Below are 22,541 nucleotides of genomic sequence, written 5' to 3'. Positions count from 1 at the left end.
AAGAGTGTACATGTTAAATAGTTGCATTATAGTTTTCTTAAAAAATATTTTTTCAACTACATGATATGTAGATTATAGTATGGGTGCATATATCAGTTTAATGCATTTATTCATCAGTAGATGGAGAAGATATTTTATAAGATAAGAATGTATGATATGAAGAATGTCAAAGTGTATATATATGAATTCTTAAATGTGCATGTTAAGATGAGTTCAACGCATTACGGTGGAAGCAGGGGACGGAAGTGTACCCACACACGTAGATGTTGTCCTACCACCCTATATAATTATGATGTTTAGATATCTAACAGTAGTATTAAGGGGAGAATATCGGTCAGGGGAGGTATGCACCATTCCATCTAAACAATCATGTAAATTAGATCACGAGAGATAATATCGGTCAAGGGTGAGTTAAATTATGTTTTGACGTGCTCCTAAGATTGAAGTAAATGTTAATAATATGAAATAAAAATAAAGTTAAAGATTAAACCTTGAAGTGTGCAGCTAAAATTAATATTAAGTTATTTCCATTGAATAAAAGTAATTGACACAAACATTAGATTATTATAATATCTTATATAGTGAAATATGAAAGACCAGCATACAAATTATATTGTTTTCCATGGGTTACTACAATTTAAAAGTGTGATTGTTCAACTGAGTTATCTTTAGATAACTTATTATGTTGCTTCATTATATTTTTTCAGGTTTTAATCTTCTGAATAAGATGATTAGAAGAAGAGTCAATACACACAAGAAGGCGAGCTCAATAACCGGAAAAGAAAAAACTTTTACTTGTTAATTAAAGTGCTTTTCTTGGTGGCTCTTTCAATTAATATACAAGTATTAAATTGTTAGCAAAAGAAATTGAATAAAGAAAAATTTAATTCTACTATCTAACCTTATGTTCTCGCCTTTGTTAATTTTAAACCCTGAGTTAGGTTATGACAAGTGGTATCAGAACAATGTTTAGAATAAACAACATAAATCTTAATAAAAAAGCCATTATGATTATTGAATTAAGATATAAAAAATATAAACTAATTCTAATTAGATTGTTTTGCTTTTATGTTAGAGTTATGGATTAAGAGAAAGAGATCAAAGATGATGTTGTATAAATTGACATGCCCCAGAATATTATTGTCCATATTGATGTTTTTGCCAAGATGACTGCAGTGACTAAGATAATTAGGAACCCTCAGTCTCAGGCCAATTCTAATGGTGAGGACAGATGGATAAATATTTAAAGTTGCTTCATGAAATGAGGCCACCTCTTTTTTCTGAAAGAAAAAGTCCAGTGGATGTTGAGAACTGACTGATGAGAGTGGAAAAGATTATAATTGTCTTGTCCACCAAAGAGGAGAGCTACACTTATCACTTTTGCCTTTGAGAGAGAAGTTGAGAGATGGTGGCGATGATAGTTGCAGAAGAATTTTGGAGGTAAAAACAACCATTTGATACAGTGGGATGAGTTTGGGAACACATTTAGATTAGTGGATGTTGAGAAATGGTTGATAAGAGTGAAAAAGATTATAGATGTGTTGTCTTGTCCGCCAGAGAAGAGGGATACACTTACCACTTTTTCCTTTGAGAGAGAAGCAGAGAGATGGCGGCGATGACAATTACATAAGAGTTTTGGAGGTAGAACCAACCACTTGATACATTTCAATGAGTTTGTGAACACATTTAGAGATTGGTTCATACTACTTTTAGCTAGAAAGCAAATGCTAGAAAAATTTATCAAACTGGTGCAGAGAGATTGATCAATTATGCAATATGAAGTTGAATTCACTATGTTTTTAAGGTATGCACCCTAGTTGGTTCCAAATATTGAGTAGTGTCATAGGTTTTTAACAGGCTTAAAAATTCAATCAGATAGCCACTGGTGCCACTTGGAAATGAAGACTACTCAGTGCTAGTGGAGAGAGTTAGGCGGGTGGAATTTGATTTTCAACAAACTCAGAAGCGTAAAGACAAACACAAGAGGAAGAGCTTGGAAGATGTGACCCCAATAATTCATTCTAGATTATCTAACGAGCAGAAGATGATCATACGTTGATGGAGTTAATAGTCAGGATGACGACATCACTTCAGAACCTTGTGCTAAGTGTGGTAAGTTGTACCGTGGTAAATGTCTATTTGGTTTAAGGTGTATTACTTATGCAGATAGCTTGGATATCGGATGAGGAATTGCCCTAATTCTGCTCAGAGATCCGCACATGTTATCTCGGGAAAAGATACAGCTCAGAGAAATTTTCAAGTGAGATCTATTTTTAGAAGTGGTCAGTAAAGAATGACAGAAGCTGGTTTAGTGACTGATAAAGAGCAATCAAGGTAGAATATTTGATCATGAGTCATTTCCTTAACTCATTAGGAATTTGAAGAACATGTTGCCCCTAATGCTAATGCATAAACTTTGATGAGTGTTTGTCGTATGAATGTCATGTTAATTACCTGGTGTTGAGTATCATTATGTATTTTGATTTCAAAAATTGTGTTAGTTTAGTTATGTTATTATGTTTTAGATGTTTGGATTTTTTTAAATTAAATTATGTTACTTCAAATATTATATTTATCATACATGTTTTTCCTATCACTTAACGAGAATTAAACTTTCTTAAAGATTCATGAATAGTTCATGTTTAATTTACATAATGATTAGTTTTTATGAAATTCATAAATTTCGATGACGAAATTTTATGAGAATGGAAGAATGTAATAACTATGTTTAAAAAATAAAATAATAAATAAGAATAATAAATAAATAAATAATAAAGATGTATTTAGGGTCGTTTCAAAGGAAAGCATCCATCTCTACAATTCCTTCTTCTTAAGAGGCAAGTGTCTCAATTGAATCAAACTAAGTGATTAAGAACTACAAAGAGATTAGAGAGTGAGGGGAAAGGGAGCCGATGGAGAGAACGGGATCAAGGACGAGAGTCAGAGGCAATGTGAGAAGAAAGAAGGAAGTGTTTTACATTGCATGTGCAACCCTGGTCAAAGCCTCATGCGGGATCGAACGGCTAGTAAGAGAAGCCTACTACTTCTCATTCCTAAGATTTGATGCCATGTTGGAAGTCGACGTCAAGGGCATCCTTTGTGTAGAAGCTTCATGCATGAAACAGACGTGTCTACAGGCATGCAAGAGACAAGCAGGTACAAAACTTCTAGTTTGCGACCCATACAACCACCACAACCGCCACACATGCTTCTAGCTCCACTAGCAAACCCCTCACCCTCTTGCTGCCCTAATCGCAATCCTACCTACCCTCTTCCAACTTGCCGCAACTATACAGGCCCTTTCATCAATGTTCATCGACCGTCCCAACTCACCCTAGCCGGAGATTTGTATTGTGTTGTATTTCTTTTCATATTTTAAGCCTTGATTGTAACCTTATTGTATTGGTGTAATAATATATGTTCGCCTACTAGAATTTGAGTGAACTCCAGTATCACAAACTCTATAAAACAGATAAATTTTTAAATATATTCAAATCATATGCAAATCATGAATCCAATCCTCTGTGAAAATAATACGCGTGATGACAACGTTCTAATGGTGAAATGGAATCATCCAAAACGCCTACCGTGGGCATGATAACCACACATTATAACCGCAGGGAGAATACCTATTAAAATCAAAGCTTTTATATTGCAAATCTTATTTTTCAAAAATTAAATTCATTAATAACATGAATATTCTCAAGAGGGTCGCCATATCCATATGGCATAGCCATAAATCCCATCTTTTGGAGTTATAATCCTCAATATCTCTAGAAAAAAAGTTGATGAGGCCTCCACCTCTTGATGAACTATTACGCCAACTAAACATGGGTTCTCTAGTCAAGCAAATTTATAGTAAAAATTTGAACTATGAGACATACAAAAGCTGTCTTTTACAAACAACCTTCAAGATCTTTATATACTCGATCCAGCTCCTACAGCGAACCCCAACCACTTCTACCGTCTCCCCACAACCACCGACAGCCTTCCAGCCTCACATTGTTCGTCGGACTTCCTCTCTACAGCTCTCTGCAGGCTGTAGCCCCCGCTGCCCCTCTTCCGCATCAACAGCAGCCTCCCGGCCACCTCTACATGCTGCTCATCTCCCTCCTTCAGTAGGCTATGCCTCCTTCCTACAACTTCCCTGCAGGCCGCAACCACTGTTGCCCTTCCAAGCTCCCTCCAACTGTGTTTTGACTTCCCTACCATCGTTGATTTGTTGTCCTCCCTTCCATAGCAGCAAGACACCTCTTCTGCCCTCACCAAAGCCACCAAGCTTACACCACCACCCGGGCTCTCTCCTTGTCAAGCTTGTTGCATCTTCTTTTGTCGAGTCTTTATTTGCAATCCTTTATTTTACGTTTTTTGTTTTGTGTGTTGTCTTCATTTCTTTGAGTCTTCACTATAACATTTGTTTAAGTCATTAATAAAATTGTGTCTCGCGTCATGATCTGGGTAAACTCTAATATCAACGTATCTCACAAAGAATCTAATAAAACTCCTCAATAAATTGTATAGCTTAAGTGACACAACCGAAACATCATAAAACTCTTTATTTTCATGTTCACTTTTCTCCCTTTATCTGCCTGTCTATCTTTCTCATTGAGTAATGCTCAAGGGTAGTTTATTTTCCATCTCATTAATCTTCACAAACCTCAAACTAATGCACTCCTAGCCATCTTGGTTTGATGATTTAACACAGTTCTCACTTGGTCATTGTTATCGCAAGGAATCAAAAAACAATGTATTTTGCATGATTGACCGAATGCCACAATCTTTTCAAAATTGAAGATCCAATTCTTAACAAATTGAGGAAGGAAATATAGCCCCATAATGTCTGAAAAGAAGTAGACATGCCCCAGATTGTTAATTCGAAGATCCCCTATTCTATCCCGCTAACATGATATATTCCAAAATGGTGTCCATAGTCCTCCTATTTGGCAATTCATTTGTCCCCTTGATAACATAAAATGCTGATTATTAAGATGAAATTGTCCCTTGGTTAATAAATCTCAACTCTAACATAATCTCTTACTATTTAGTGATTGCCTAAAACAGAGCGCCATTCCATTGTTAGGCAAGTTGGGCAACAACTAGAGCTTCTAGAGTGTCGCCAAGCATAGCCAGAAAAAGTAGGCAACCACTCATCGCCTCACCAGCTAACACGGGGCAACATAGTCCTGTCAACCACTCAATTGCTAATACAACCAAAGAAAAAGAAATTAACAGAAAGGTTCACTTTTACAAGAAATAAAAATAGTTTTTTTTTATGCATGGTTATTCTCAAATGCAAATTTTAGTTTGAAAATTAGATTAGAAATCTTCAAAAAAATCATTCTATCTAGTCAACGATCAATTCCTATTACACTAGAAACAAAAAAACATGTGACACTTCAAATTAAAAAAAAATACTAACAAATGTGCAATGAATATATGTGACAAGAACAAGGCAAAATTTTACAGCTAAGAAAGGGAAATGGTTTGATGTCATTAGTATTACCGATTGCAAATGAGCCCAATTCCGAGCTACAGAATAAGCATACCTTTTTTACCGCAAGATCAAGGTCATCCAAAGTGCCATATTCCCTTTCAAATCGCAACCAAGAGTGGCAAATGTCCTGAATCATTCTGAGTTAGGAAAAAAATTGTCCGTAATATAATCTTACGCCATAAAATAAATAGGAACTGAAAAGGAACAACTGGAGATTTTAAAACATTGATGCGTAATGTAAGATCGTCACCAAAAAGAATCGAAGCATGATGAGAAAAAAAAATCCTTAAATTATTCAGTCCATTGAAAATGTTTAAACTAAAGATATCGTGCTGAACATACAAAAATCGATGTTCTTCTGTATCTATATGTGTCATAGCATCAAAAGAACTTTAGGATGCAGATAAATTTATCAAATATGCAAAAAGGGTAAAGTTATCAAGTTAAGAATAGCAAAGCATACTCTATCTTTAAATTCATGGTCTAATTTTCTCCACCTATTCTTGTCACATGCCTTCGGCATCCTGTATTTCTTTAAGCAAACCATCCATTAGCCTTATTCTTCTATTTGGACAAGAAGCAAAAGTCATAACAAAATTATTCGAAGTTCCACAATGCATACAAGAATTGTAACGTAGCTGGTGTTCAAAGCTAGGGAGAGTAGCAGGTGTGAGAGGGAGGGATGCCATCGGGTTCAGCAAAGAATATTTTATTATAGCATCAAATGAAATTCTCTTCTATACAGACCATGCAACCAGCTCACAGTAAACACTAATTGATGAGTCAAGCTGAACCAGCCACTTAACAACAAATAATCTTGACACTTCTAGCTTGTAAAATCATAATTGAACTGAATTTCAGTTGGCAGGTAATGAAGTCTTCTTTTAAGAATAGAGGTTTAAGAAAGAATCAACCTCAAAACCAAAACATGGTGTTAGCATCAGAGCAATATTGTCTCGTGAGGAAGACATCAAAAGTGGCAAAAGACTGGAAGAACACGTTTTCTTTTATTCAGAAGGAAATGCTTGTTATAATTATCAAAGAAGTGGGAATGTAACCAAGAGGAGGAAATATGCAATTTCATCCCCAAGTTGTTACTTTGCAGCCGCAACACCAAATTTACATCATTCCCGGGTTGTTGCATCAACCTGAGGAACATGATATTGTCATATGACTCACTAAACTCAATGGAACTTTGACTTTGGGTACATATCGTAGTAAAATTGGTAAGATAGAAAGACTTTGAGACTAACAACAAGTTTTTCTCCAAGTTCCTCCTCTTGCCCATCAATAAGTACCTTAATAAACTAGATATTTTTTGTCAATATACAATTTCACTTGCAAATGAAACATATAAAATAATGACCTCCATGACAATGTGCTGCATGGAAAAATAGATCTTTATTAACAGAGCCCACTCCAAAATGAGCAAGCATTTTGCATGAAGAGAGCACTAGCATAAATAAAATAACTCAAAAAGCATTAGGCCAGCACCACAGTAAAAGCAGTCCAACATTTTATAATCCAAAACAAATCTGCGAGAAATTCTTCTTTTTAGCTTTGCTTGTCAACCAAGAGCACATATTGAACATCCCGGTATGATTATAATTTCAATGATACTAATGATGCTAAAAAAATAGTAAAAGAGAAATATAAAGCATAAGTTCAATACCTCAGAACCTGTTCCTTGAAGCCTCTTACTATAACATCTTTTATAAATGGATCTTGCCTCATTAATATGGCCCATTCTGACTTCCATTGCTATGTAACCTTGCCACGCTTCTAGCAATGAGCCGCTGAATACAATCAATGGAAAGAAATAAGCAACAGCTTAACTTATAATACTTGTCAAAGAGAAATATATCATGAACTACCCAGTTATTCCGTGAGAACAATGACCAACTACAATAAAAGATACAATTTATGTAGATGTTTAATGATTAATGATGGAAGTATCACAGTAGTCACTGTACCATAATGAGCTAAAATGACTGTTTTAAAAAGAAAGGTAAGCAATAAAGAGAATAAATAAGCATACCTTTTCTTAATCAAGCTTTCCCAGACACCTCGAGCAGCAACAAAATCTTTGCCAAGAGTAGCCTCCAAATGTGCCCAATATGCATACAAGTGCAGTAGATCATCATTGCTTATGACTTGTAGAGAGAAATAATCGACAGCACGCTGAGATTTCCACACTAAAACTATTTAGTTAGCACTAAAAATTTCTTCCAACGAAATACCAATAAATAGATGGTGAAAAAAAGTGAGAAAACTAAAAAAGAAAGTGCATGAAATTCCGAAATTCGTGCACAAGGACTTTGTAGTAAAACGTAAAGAATAAATTTTATAATTTGTTATAGTGCACTATGGCATATGTAATGACATCATGACATACTTAATGACCCCCGACGCAACTAGACACACCTCTAATGTGTGCCATAATGTCAAGCTCATGGTGCACATCATGTGTGTGACCTTGAAACTTCTATTCGATATCTTTTATACTTGTTATTTCTTGTTCAATAAGACCAATTCAAAGGTATTTGTGGTGCATTGATCCTTGAAATGTGGGCCATCAACTATAGACTATAAGACAACCAAAATTAAAAAAAAAAATAACAAAATTTCCATGTGTTGATCTATACTTATTCCTTACTACTAAACATTTAACTATTGGCTTTTGTTCTTTCCAGGTTCAACCTTTATTCACTAATTCATTTTTCATTTCCATCAAAAAAGAAATATCTCCAATTTCTATTAGACCATTTCTAATTGCCAGAGAAACCAAAATTGGAACTTGAAAGTAACCAGATTCAAACACCCTAAACCCTAGTAATAAAATCAACGTAGACAGTTACCATATTCAAATTTCAAAATAGATCCTTTTTGGCTATATAATGCTTAAATAACCAAAGATACCTAGTGATATCGGAGTTAACCCAAACCAAAATAAAAATAGAAATGTCATTGTTGAATTCAAGTAGGGTTACAACGAAGACTCTTCAAACAGGAAATAAATGATAACAAACAAAAAACGACACAAACAAACACCCCAAACGTATATCCAGGGTGGTGGAGGTCGACTAGATGGATCGAAATGATTGGAGGGGGTGGCGGCAACAAACGAACGTTGGTGGCAGCAAGGGGAAAGTGCAAAATTGAAGGGACAGCAAGTATACGAGCTGACCTGAGAGATGACGGCGAAGAATTGGGGTGGATAGCAAAGGGACATTAGAGGCGAGGTGTCCCTTGGCTGTCCTGGGTGACAGTGGCACGGTAGGAAGGTTGGGACAGAAGAGAGGAGGTGCGGTTTGGACGGCAACAATGCTGGAAAGGAGGAGAACTATAGAAAACAGCAAACCAAGGGTAGTTGCAGAAGGCTACTGTGAGGTACAGCGGCAGCGAGTGGCGTGGTAGGATGCGAGAGAAAATCGAAGGAAGATAATCACCACCTTAGAAGGAAGATATAGTCGAAGCACCACCGAATCCCTCGGATACAACCCTCAAAGGGGAAAACGGAAGTTGACAGTTGTCCTGATAAAAATAAAAAATCTGGAATTAATCAAAAGCTAACCCTAAGCAATCAAAACCACACAAGATAAAATAGGAAGGGAATAAAAAAGACAAAGGATTAAATAGAAAAAAGGATCTGAGATACTATATCAGCTACAGTATTGTGATTCCTTAATCTTCCAAGTCAATCTTTCGAGGTTGAGAAAGCTTCAACTTCATTCGTTGAAACTTCTGGTTCCTTGTAGCACGAAGTGAAGTCTACAACGTCGATGGTAACAGATATATTGTAATCCATTAGGAGGTCAATCATGTAGGGGTCATTCCACAACACATCTTGATAGAATAAATATGCATCATCTCTTGGCACATCATAAGCCTGAACTGCATATATATGTAGGTTCCCAAAATATACTTCTTGAGCCATTAATACTGGAAACTTCTTGCACTTTTCGTACTCAGCAGAATGTAGCTGATAAACTAATATGTGAGGAGAAATCAACTCTAAAGTGAAAATTGTGGCAGGTTGCACGACTCACACTAGCAATCACACATGAGAGACCTCTTCTCCACTAATAGGGCATGGATCCCATTAAAGAATTTTCTTCCCCATCATGCTCCTAAGACAAATTTCAAGGTTGGGTTTCATTTGTCATGTCCGAACATATGATGATGGGTATCATGCTGAATTGAATCTAACAACTGAATAACTTAATGTGATCTTCCAAACACGGCACAAAAGAGCCCCATTTCTGACGTGTTGGACCTCCTTCAGTAAGGGCAACTCTGGTATAATTCTATGATCTGAATGGTCTGCATTTCTCTTGCCTGGGGTTACCTTGCCTCTGGTGTCAATTCCTCAAACTCAAGACTTCCTTGGACGCTCATCATGAAGTCGGTTAGAATCTCTCCAACGGGCTCATCTGGAACTATATGCAATTTTTCCTCTTCAACCGAGAGCTGGTCCTCCTTCGCGTACTCGTCATCCTCAATTTCTACTGTATCATTATCCAATTTTTCAAGAATGCTCTACTAAGTGAAACAGATCACCCTGGTTGTGCAGTCTAATTCAACATACCCAAATCTATGGCACTTGAAACAAATCCTAGTTGGGACAGATTGGAGGATGCAAATTGGTTTCTCTGTTCTTCATTCTGACTCAACTTTGCCTCTGACGGAGTCAGCTTGGATGTTCTCTTGGGTGTAATATGAGTGTCTTTGAGGTTGACTGTTGTCTGTAAGACATGGTGGTCGCACGGTGATGTGGACTTTCTACTTTTAAAGCTAGAATCTGAATCTTATGTCTATATTAAGCTAGTAGAAACTAGCACTGTATATCACACTTTACTTCAGATTCTCCCGTTCTCCATATGTTGGCTCTTCTCTCGGCCTCCTTTGATACTGGATTCCAAAGGATCGTGGCCGGTCTTCTGTATCACTAAAGACCTCCCTATGGAAAGGATTCAGACCCTGGTCTATTGCTCCCCTTCGATTCTCCATATTTTGGAAGAGGTTAATCTCCCCTGGGTTTCGTCCCTAATGTCCGCAAGATTCTGCTGGAGTTGACGGATCTTCCGTTATATCTCTTCTCGGGTAGACTCGGGCGTGTATCACCTTGGTGGCATGGCTAGGTTTTAAGGTTAGGAGATAAAAGTGGGAGAATGAGACTAATTGAAGGTGTAGAAAATTTAATTTGGGATTGATGATTTTGAGAATCAGCAAAATGGAAATTAGGGTTAGGTCAAAATTTGGCTATAGTTTGGTGAGTTATATGAATGAAAATTTTTGGTAGAAGCGGCTTGGGTAAGGGGGATATGCTAGAAAACCCTAGGATAGGACTAGGGTTAGGCTAGCTCTTATACCAAATGATAACAGAGTCAACCCTAACCACAATAGAAATAAAAATATTATTTTTAAATTCAAGTACGGTTACAACGACGACTCTTCAAACACAAAAAATGATAACATAAAAAGACGTATCAAATACCCCTAACATGTATCTCAAGCAGTTGGAGGTTGATGAGAGGGATCAGGATGATTGGGGCAGGGTGGCGACAGCAAGGGAAAACTGAGAAATATTGGGATAGTACGGAGAATGTCCTGGGTGATGGTAGCGAGACGTGGGGGTGGATAGGGAAAGAGGTGCCCCTGGCTATTCTGGGCAGCAACGACAAAGTGGAAAGGTTGGGACAGTAGGGAGTAGGTGCAATTTGGACGACAACAATGCTGGAAGGGAAAGTGGCTAGTAGGTGAGGAACTGCAGTAGAGAATAGCAAACCGAGAGTTGTTGCGGGTGGTTGTATCGAGGTACAACAACAGGAACCGGAGTCGGAAGATACGAGAGGGAATAGGAGGAAGATAATCACCACCTCGAGAAAGAAATACAGCCAGAACACCACCCAATCCCTCAGACACAGTCATTAAAGGGAAAAAAACGTCAGCAACTATCCAAACAAAAATCTGAAATATGAAATTAATCTAAAGTTAACCCTTAGCAAGCACAACCTTTACACAAAGAGGCACCTCAATATTTAAGAGTTCAACTTCATTATACTTGAGGGGTTTTATGTCAAGGCCCTTAACAACTCCTTCCCAAATCTGTGAGTGATATAATAGAGGCAGCTATGATTCACCCAACTGAATGCACTTCCCTTCTTATATAAAGGATCAAGACATGAAATATTATTAGGCTATGGGCTTTCTAAACTCTACCCTTAATAGATAAACGATTGAGAGAAGAAAGCCACCCAGCTCTGAACCATATTGACTTTACCCTCATCATGTAGAGGATTTAAGTTTAACGTACAACTCTAATAACAAAAAACTCATATACAATGAGACTTACAAACCTATCATATAGGTAAGGGACAATCATATGTTTTCTTGTTAGATAAATATTGTTAAAAAAAAAGATCTAAAAAACCTTATAGAATTTTAGGTCCCGAGCCCAAAATAGGAAAAGTTGATGCAAGAGAATTGTAATTATTCTATTGTAGTTTGTGCAAATATCAAACCACAAGCCCTAACGACTCCATCTCTTTGTGAGAAGAATTGGCTCAATTAATCCCACATTTATCTCAATTTTATACTAAATTCTTTGTATTTGTTATCATTTTAAATATTTACATGATTAATATCATTTCGTACAGCTTGAGAAGGCTCGATACATCAAACATGACTCATAAAATTATCCAAATTTTTTTGAGTCTTCTAATTTTTTTTTCCTTGAATTTCTGTTTTTTTCAGAGGTATTTTCTTTTTTAGGTTATTTTATAGTCTCTAAATCCATAAGTCTTTATGATTTCATTTACCTTTTATCTTTGTTTCTTCTAATGAACTTTAAAAAAATATCAAGCATCTCATCCTGAATTTCTCAGTCCAGTTTGACATGTGACAATATGGTGTCATTCAAAACTAAAGCATGTAACCCCCACCACCAAATGATAACTTCATGAGCAAGGTTGTCATTAGACCGATGGTTTATTCATGATACACTTAATGATGACAAATCTAGTTTAGTGACAGTCCTTGAAAACTCAACTTAGAAATCATTTTGTTGTGTGCATTTAAAGTGAAGTCTATGATTATTCCTAATACTTTGGTTCCAAGTTAAGGTAGGAAATTTTTATACTTTGGTTCCAAATCAAGGTATGAGATTTGAAATTTCCTCGGGGTAGTTTAAATGTCCCCAATATGTCTCAAAAGTATAAACGTTGCATGTTTATAAATATTAAATAATCCCATAGCAACTCCTGTAGGTTTTCAACTCAATATTATGATTCCTTTGATTTCTAGCTTCTCTTTGATTTTGCTAAGGAACTCAAAAGTAGAGTTGGGATCTATGTAACACCTAAGGTTCTAAAAATGTGTCGTGCCTGTATCAGACACATATCAGACACCAACATTTGTCTAACACGCCCCGACACTTTACCGACATGCCCCGACGCTTGATCGATACTACAAAATATGTCTGAATTTTTTTCAAGCCTGAACATGTCTGGGACACACCTCAACACTGCATAAGACTATAGCTTAACACAAAACAGGACAAGGGACGTAGAAAATTATAAATATACGATTTAACTTAATTATGCCTTATAGTCAAACCCACCACCTCTCGCGTCATGTTGAAGCTCCATAAAACATTCATGAAAATCAAGCATCAAAAGTGCTACCTACGAAATTATAATATTATTGTGAAATTCTAACGGGATTACAAATAAAGACACTTGAAAATATAAAAACAACACAAACACAAAAGACCCCCAAGGGCAAGGATTGAAGATGAGTTGCTTGTTGAGATAGTGAAAACGGAGATATTTATGTGGTAAAGAGGTTTAGCAACAGTGAGAGGAAGATGGTTTGGCGAATGGACAACAAGTAGGGGTCGTGGAGGGTGCGGAAATAATCAATAATTGGGTTGATAGGGTCCACAACAAGTAGCAGGGTCGTGGGAGGTTGTGGAAGCAAGCAGCAGGTTGCTAGACGGTGCAGCCGCAAGTAGTAGGTTGCTAGAGGGTGCAGCAACAAGCAAGGGAACACGGGAAAAAAAGGAAAACGAAGAGATAATCACCACCTTGGAACATAGTATAGCCAAAGCACCACATGTCCTCAAATACAACTCTAGCAAAAGAGAAAGATGCAATAGGTAGTGAATCTGAAGCAAAAACTGACCTAAAACATTGAAACTAACATATACACTGCTAGGGTAGCAAAAGGTGGGGCCATCTCAGTTAGGCTGCAATTCCTCACGAAAGAATGCTCGTGTGGTTCCCTCCTTCCAAGGGATGATCCAGTTCATGCAAAGTCGTGCCTGTTTCGCAGCTGGAGGTCCCGCGTCTTGTGTGGCAGACGTACCAACATTAGTCTTTAGGGGTTGGTAGAGCTTCAATCTCATCTTTCATAGTCAAAGCTTCAAGCTCCTTATAGCACAGAATCAAATATGCTACGATGAAAGTAGCATAATTATTGTAGTCCTTTGGCATCAGCAATTGTCTCTCGGGGAGCTTCAACCTCATCTGTCACAGTCGAAGCTTCAAGTTCCTTATAGCAAAGAGTCAAATCTGCTACGATGAAAGTAGCACAATTGTTGTAGTCCTCTGGTAGGTCGATCTTGTAAGCGTTGTCATTCAGTCTATTGAATATGAAAGGTCCATCTACCCTAGTCTGCCCTAAGCTTGAGCTTCCCAAAGGATCCCACGAAAACCTTTCATTTGTCGGATCGATTTCCTCCTTCTCATCCATCAATCCCTCCCCACCCCCCCACCCCACAAAAAAAGCCCCAATTGGATGGCTCAAGGTGAATGTCGACGAGGCCCTCCTACCTTACAATATGGTTGGGACTGGACCTATTATCCACGACAAAAAAGGAAGAGGCCTTGCGACTATGGGCCAATACCTCATCATTGAGGGTGGCTTTGTCGAGCTCAAAGCCACTTACGACTTCCAACACATATGTGAACTATGGATGTATGAGTGCAATGGCATTATTATCAAAGGAACAATGCTAATATCATCTAGTTTCTGCAGGACACTATGTATTAAGCTAATTAGCAACGTCAACCACTCCGGCCTCCCGATTTTGCTTTCCACACGTTGTTTAGGCAGGTCCTTTTCTTTCAAGTGCCAAGAGAATGTAATAGAGAGGCTCATTTTTTAGCTAAACTAGCCCTTCATGGCGCTTTTGTTTAGATGCATGTGAAAGACGATAGTGCTTTTTCTTCTAAACTTATAGATGATAAATCACATTTTTTTTATACTTTTTTGTAACTTCTAATTTATTAATACAAAATGCAATATTCCGAGGAATACTCTCTTTCTTCAACCTAATCCACACTAGATCCCCTTCTTGGAAAGTCACATTTTTCCTAGTTTTACTTGCTTGTACCGGTCCTTGCGGTTTTGTTTGGTGATTTCATTTCCCACCCTTTGTGTAACATTTGAATCTTTTACACCCTCTCCTCAGTATCCTCACTAATCTCGAATGTCGAAATGAGTGTTACCAAGTCAAATGGAGTGAGGGATTGCGCCCATACACCATCTTAAATGAGATGTGCCCCGTGGTCTAACTAACGGATCTGTTTTAAACAAATTTGAATTGAGCTAGAATGAGGTCCCACTGCTTAATGTTTTTTTCCCACTAGGCACCTAAGAAGGTTCCTCAAACTCCTATTCACCATCTCTATCTAACCACCCATTTGTGGGTGAGCAGCAAGGCTAAATTGAAGCTTAGTGCCAAGGTTCCCACATAGAGTCCTTCATAAGTGACTCAGAAACTTGACATATTTGTCGGAAATAATGATTGTGGGTATCCCGTGCAGTCGCAAAACCCCCATGAAGTACAAGTAAGCTACATGTGATGCATCCAGCGTCAGGTAACAAGGTACTTTCTTTGATTAAACCTATTACTTTCTCATCCATTTCTCCTCTTCGACTCTCCATAGCACAATCGAGGCTTATTTTACCTTGGGTCCTGTCATCAATTTATGCAAGCCTATGCTAGTCGACGAATCTCTCGGTGCATCTCTTCCCGGGTAGGTTCCGAATGTGTCCCCTCAGTGGCATGGTTAAAGTTTAGATTTGTGGGAATAGAAGAGAGTATTTGAGGAGAGGAAAGTACTTTTTAAGTCGAGGTGTAGGAAGGTTAGAAACCATAAAATATGATTAGAATTAGGCTAGCTCTGATATCAAATGATACTGGTATTAATCCAAAACCACAACGGAATGATAATATTATTGTTGAAATTCAAAGAAAATTACAAATAAAAATAATTTAAAAAAAGACCCTATAGGGTGAGAATCGAAAGAGGTGGAATGTGTTCACATAGTGGAAGAGGAGAGTTGTAGGTGATAGAGAGGTTTAGCGCCAGCGAGGGGAAGATGGTTTGGCGGCTGGACAACAAGTAGGGTATGTGGAGGGTGTGGCAGCAATTAATAACTGAATTAGTGGGGGAAGGGTGTGGCAGTAAGCAACGGGTTGCTAGAGGATGCAACAACAAGCAGAGGAATGCGGAAAAAGGAGGAAATGAAAAGATAATCACCACCCTAAATAACCATATCAAGGGAGAAAGATGTTGATGACAAAAAATCTAAAACAAAAACAGACCTAAAACATAGAAAATACATATAAATACTACTAGGATAGCTAAAAGTGGGGCCCTTTCCATTAGGCGGTAGTAATGGTTCCCTCCTCCCCAAACGATGAACTACTTCACACAAAGCTACACCTAGTTCGAAAGCTGGAGGCTGCCACGTCTCGCACCTGGTGCGGGAGACACCTGCATCACAAGATGCATTCAATACTTCTAAAAGCTAAGCATGAATAGTTTTCTCTTTGTAATCGTTGATTTTTTAAAATTTAAATAGAAAGTTCGATAATTTTTTTTGAAACATATTATATATCTAATTTTAGAAATTAATTTTTATAAGCATAAGGTTCTATAATATAAATTAAAATTATGAAGTTAAATGTTATTCTTGCACAATTTGTGTTGTGATGTCTTTAATAAAGAATCATGAAAAAATGTATATTTTATATTAATAATTAATTAAATATAAAAAAGTGTTCATGACATGGTGTGTCATTTTTTTAAAATTATGTTGTATCCTCGTATCATGTTGTGTTTGTATATATGTGTCCATGCTTCAAAGGTTGGCATGCAGTAAGCTGGTAGTAATTAGAATATCAAATCACAAGTCTTACTTGAGGTACAAATAGCGTGACAGAATGTGTAGGGTGAATAACTATGATGGAAGGGTTGTGCAATAAGCAATGTTCAGCTTTAGGTGTGATATGCATGCACGAAGGCTACACAAACTAGAGAAAGGGTAGTCTCGTGGCAGGATCCCACAGTAAGTCGAAGTCAAGGCAAGATAACTTGCGGAAACTGAGCAGGACAAGTCTTTATGCTAGAAAGAAAGTTGAAATTTATTACTTGTAATCAATGCACGTGAATCAATAGCAAGAACATTAATAGTCAATTCAGGACGAATACATAGACGTAATTCACAAGGTCATGCGCAGACTTGGCATAGAAACCGATTAATATAGAAGTAGAGCAATTAGAAGGAGAATGGATAGAGACCCAAGGCAAAGAGAGATGATTATGTTAGCCTAGCGCGATCTGCCAAATGCTGCACTGAGTTGACGCCGAGACCGCCACAAAATTTGAAGACCCATGTTAAGTGTCTGCCAAATAATTTGAAGGCCTACATTACGCGCATGACTAAAAGAGAAATTTAGTCATTTGTTAGTTATTATTGTGTGGAATAAATAAGGCTTAATATGTTTAGGGTGAGGATATGTCATTGTTGCTTGAATTTTAGTGGTAGGGTCTGGGAGAGAATTGTCTATCACTTGAACGGTTTATTTTTTATGCATTTGGGTAGTGTTTTTTTTTTGTGCCGGTGAAGTAAGATGTATTATTTTTCCCTAATCTTTGTGGAAACTTGTCTCATTCCTATCAAATTGGTATAAGAGTTATACCTGAGAATAATGGCGTCCAAGAAAATAGATGTCTTAGAGAAGAAGATAGAGTATGAGGGGAGCCAAATCAGATCGAAAATAGAGGAGTATTTTTTGTCTATGGAAGCACGGTTCTCATCCATTGAGGAGAGATTCACGACCTTGGAAGAAATGATGAAGAAGAAAGTGAAGTTTCATGCAAACCCACAGCCGCCTGCCGCAGAATTGAGCGACGGTGTTTGGAGCAAATGCAAGCAATGGCAAACAAAAGGATTCACACGGTATCAGGGCAGCGTCATTATTTAAGGGGATCTGCAGCCATGAGATCGAGCTAAGGAATTGAGGAGCAGACTCAAACAACAACACTTGGAAGGAATAGAGTAACATCTAGACGACTAGAATGAACAAAAGCAGACAGGATTGAGTGAAGAAGCTGGGAGTAGCTTCGAGCGGCAAAACCTATAAGAAATCGTTCGACGTCTAAAGATTTGGAAGGAGCAGTAGCAGGTGAAACTAGAAGAGAAGATAGATTCAAAAGATTTCAACCTGAAATTGGGAACTACGGGGGTTGGGAAACCAGCTAAAAGTTGCATGCAACTGCGCCAATGCCTTTTGCTCCAGCTTCCTTCCAGGCAGAAAGCTATTCCAAAGCCAACGGGGATGGACGAGCAGATTATCGGATGAACCAGACTTATGAAAAATTCAAGGAAAGAAACTCAACCACCGTTTCATGGGAGAAAAAAGCTTCAATCGAAGAAATTGGCAGGAGACTCATGCATAAGGAACTTGAAAAAGTCGATATTTGAAGAAGTGGATGTTTATGGTTGGATCTATCGCATTGAGAGAAACTTTGTTGTTAATGGGCTAAGGAAAAAAAAATTGATGATAGCAGCCCTGTATTTGAAAGGGAAGACTCTATCACGAACAACTCCAACCAATCAGAAACATGAGAAGAATTCAAGGATTAATTGTTAAAGCATTTCAAAACCACACAAGAAGGGAATCTACACTAGTAATTTTTTTTTTGCATTGGTCCAAGAATAGGCCATCATAAATTATAGAGGAAAAACTGAGATGTTATCAAGCCGTTTGAGAGGGCTATTGGAAGTAGTATTAAAAGAAAACTTCATGAAGGGTTTAAAGCCTAAAATTCGAGTAGTGTTTTGCCTGTTGAGACCGCGAGGAATGTGAGAAACTATGAAATTAGCGTAGTTAGTTGAAGATAAAAACAAAATGAAATGAGTTAATAGGAGCAACACAAGTAGAGCGTCATCTAGAAATGCTATAACCACGGCGATAGCAAAAACTCAAACTATGGGATACTAGGGGGAGGCTCCACAAAACAGTAAGAATTAGCCACGATCGAAAGGGGGATTCAAACACCTTATAAAGATATAGATTCAAGTGAAGCAAGCCAAGGGGGTATGTTTTCCATGTGATAAGAAGTTTGTACCAAGACAGTTGTAAGGAATGAACATCACAGGTTCTCATAGTGTGTGACAAGGATGAGGCAGTGAATGAAAAAACAGCGGAGATTGTGGAGGAAGAGCAATACTCTAACTTGGATGTGCCAAAAGTCTCATTGAACTCGGTGGTGCGGTTCACACCAAACCACGTTATGAAGCATCGGAGACAGATCAGAGAATCGGACGTAGTGGTGTTGGTGGATAGTTTTGGGTCACCATCTTGAGATAGTTGACATAAGAAACTTTCGAGTGATGATGGGGACGGGGCACTTGGAGAAGAGAAGTGGAGTTTGAATGGGGCTGATTTTGACACTGCAGAGCATACAATTGGTGGAAGATTTTTCTTCTCTTGGATTTAGAGAGTGTTGATATTGGGTATGAATGGTTGCAATTCTCATGGGAGAGAGATGACTTGGAAACTCCTAACAATGAAATTTCAAAAGAGAGACAAGACAATACTGCTTCTTGGTGACCCTAGTTTGTGCAAGACTTTGGTGAAGCTCAAGACGATGCGAGACACGATAAGAGCCCACAATGAAAGGGATGCGAGCACGGGATTTCACAACATAGAATTTCATGTTTCACACTATCCCACTTACGCGTGAAACGTGGGATTTCAAGATTCATGCAAACCCGCCAGACCGAAGGGGGGAAATCCTGTATAGCAAAAACTTCATTTTTGCGATCGCACGAGAGTTTGACCACATAATTTCATCTCAATTCAGATTATGCATGAATTTTTATTTCCTTTCCCAAATTTCTTTCTATTTCCTTATTGCTTATGGTTTCTTTTAGGCATTAGACTATCAATATACGATTATTTCCTATTTCTTCAGGCTTTTGATTTAAGTTGAGTATTGTGGAGATGTTTCTTCTAGTTCTACCTTACTGGATTGTTGTACTATTTTCTTTTTGCAAATGACGTGTTTGTAGCTTGTGCAAAAATAGGTGGTGAAGCTCCTCTCCATCATAACATCGCCAAATCAAAGTTTTCTTCATTGTATTTAGTTGGGACAGTCGTCGATCAATGTCAATCTCCGTGAAAACGTCGTCAAACTCCTAAATATTTATTCCCCAACTATTCCACAACCACTTCCCGATTAAATCTAAATCCCAAATATCTTATTGACGCCCTAGATTGACATCATTCGGTATCAAACCTAGCACATCCCTATTTCCATCCTAGGGTGACCTAAACCCACCAATCCAATAAATAACCTAACATACACCTCCACTAAAAAAAAAATACTTCTAAAATCAATCATATCGCAATTCCTAACCCAAACCTCCATCAAAATGTTCACCCCAACACTTTTTGCCAAACTCTAACCTCTTGACCAAACTTTTATCTTTTTTTTCTTTTCGTCAAAACTTACAATAGAAAAATGATATAGCATGTTGCCAAGGAGAAACTCTCAATGACGCTTCCATTAAATCACCATGGAAGATATGCAGTGGAAAGTTCTTCAAATGCAACAGAGGCTTGTCTCCTTCATAAAGAGACAATCCATAAAAGTTACCACTAGCCACAACGATGACTTATTAGATCGAAAGAGTGAAGTGAATACCTTTCGCCAACCAATTTCCAGTGATGAAGAACCAATATCCTAAAGATATGGCATGGAATATCAAAGGAGAAGCCAAAATTTTGGAGTAAAAATTGACTAATCGTATTTTGACAGCCACGTGGATCCGAACGAGTTCAACAAAAGTCTTCAGACAATGAACATACCTTTGAGCATCAGGACATACAACTAGACAAAATGTTAATGCTAGTCATTTTTTAATTATAGAATGGTGCATCAGTGGGAGAATCTGAAGCTTCTTCAACGGTGGGAAGAAAAAATTAAAATCACTGCCAAGTATAAGATGCGCGAAATACAACGCAAGTACCTGCCAATTCATTACAAACGAGATATGTTCTCGAGAATTCATGACTTGCAACAACAAGATCTATCACTAGATGAGTACAATGTTGAGTTCAAGTAGTATATATTGAAATGTGGGCTAGTGGAGCCCGAGGAAAAAATCATAGTTCAATATCTGAAGGGATTGAGATCGTTCATTGGCAATGTAGTTCAATTACAACCATATTGGAATTACATGATGTTCAAACCCTAGCTTCAAAGATGGAAACAATGACACTGGATAACCGCCACATCAAACAGTAAGAGTACACACAGCGGAACGTCCAAGATAACCATGTATGAGAAGAAGCTAGTTCAAAGTGGAGAACAGGTGAAAAAACTAGCATCCTAAATTTGTCCCAACTAGAAAGTGCATCAAGTGATATGATTTTAGGCACAGTGAATCAGATTACGTAAACAAGAGTATGATATCTTTCACTGAACAGAGACCATTTGAAAAATGGATATAAACGCACGAGAGGATGAAGATGTCAGAGAGGAAACTCAACCTCCGACCAACGAGTAAAAGATATTAGTGATTCAAGCTAAACTCGTGAGAGATACTCCACTAGATTAACATTGGTTGTCCTATAAGATAATGAGTCTGAGTCAATAATAGAAAAGGGGAAACCCTTTTTGAAGAAGTTGTCATGTCCTGATTGACAGTTTATCTCTTAACTCGTTGTTACCGATTAAGAGTTAGCATGTTATATAATTGATTTCAAGGTCGATTCTTTCAGGCATGCATGTTTATCAGATAAGCCCAAGAATTGGGAGAAGTAGGTTATAGTTCTAATGGCTCGAGGCATGATTTGTGATAGTACTCAAACACGTGCAGTTCCAATTTTGTTGTGCCAAAAAAGGATGGTTACCTATTTTACCAAGAGACTCTCTAAAATGACAAGTCTTTTAGAGTTGTATGAATTATATGGAGCATAAATTTTGTAATAGAGTTATATCAAACACTATGAGATAATGTCTTTGTTATGATGATGGTAGCAGAAGCTTCCTGGGAAGAAGAAAAAGCTTCTTCAACCCAAGAAGAATAAAGCAGGACGCGATAGGAGTGCATGAGGAAGCGGATGCAAGTGATAGCGCGAGATTCCACCAGCGCAAAATTTTGTGATTCACGCGATCTAGCTAGACCAAAGCACAGAATTTCGCAGTTCATGTGTTCCCACTAGATTGAAGTGTGGGAGTTCTGGTACAGTGAAAACTTCATTTTCACAATCACATGAGAATTTGACAATGCAATTCTACTCTGATTCTGATTCAGCATGAATTTTTATTCCTTTTTTTCGATATTCTTTCTATTTTCTTATTTCTAAAGGGTTTTTTTTTAGGCATGAGACTATTTATGTCATTTTTTATTTCCTCATACATTTAAGTTTGAGTTGAGTATTTTGGAGATGTTTATTCTAGTTCTGCCCCAATGGAATGTTGTATCTTTTTTCTTTTGCAAGTGGTGGGTCTATATTTTGTACAGAAATTTGTGTTGATGATGCCGCCTTATCACTAAGAATAGAGGAGCCTCAATTGTTGGCATTGTCAGCCCCTTTGGTCTTAGATTAGGAGGTCTTGAAGTAAGAAAGTGAGATAGATAAGGAATTGAGCAAGATCGTTTGGCTTCATTGAATGATGAGAACAACTACCCAAGTTATTCACAAAATGACCAACATTACCATGGACACTATGGATTA

At 37.6% G+C, this 22,541-nt stretch overlaps 1 protein-coding gene across 2 annotated transcripts in view; it reads right to left on the bottom strand.

Annotated features, from left to right (window-relative positions):
• The window catches only part of LOC110030629 (squamous cell carcinoma antigen recognized by T-cells 3), a 65,890-nt gene that overhangs the window by 5,883 nt on the left and 37,466 nt on the right, over positions 1-22,541 (bottom strand). For both annotated transcript variants that reach the window (XM_020733432.1, XM_020733433.1), the window contains exons 10-12: positions 7,533-7,675; positions 7,167-7,290; positions 5,547-5,621 (exon numbers count right to left, since the gene is read on the bottom strand). In XM_020733432.1, the coding sequence (XP_020589091.1) occupies positions 5,547-5,621; positions 7,167-7,290; positions 7,533-7,675 (342 nt within the window). The remainder of the gene's footprint in view (positions 1-5,546; positions 5,622-7,166; positions 7,291-7,532; positions 7,676-22,541) is intronic.

This window comes from Phalaenopsis equestris, unplaced genomic scaffold (genome assembly GCF_001263595.1).
Source record: "Phalaenopsis equestris unplaced genomic scaffold, ASM126359v1 Scaffold000745, whole genome shotgun sequence".
Taxonomy (NCBI): Eukaryota; Viridiplantae; Streptophyta; class Magnoliopsida; order Asparagales; family Orchidaceae; genus Phalaenopsis; species Phalaenopsis equestris.
Note: the sequence above shows the minus strand (reverse complement) of the source record. Positions and strands in the feature narration are given on the sequence as shown.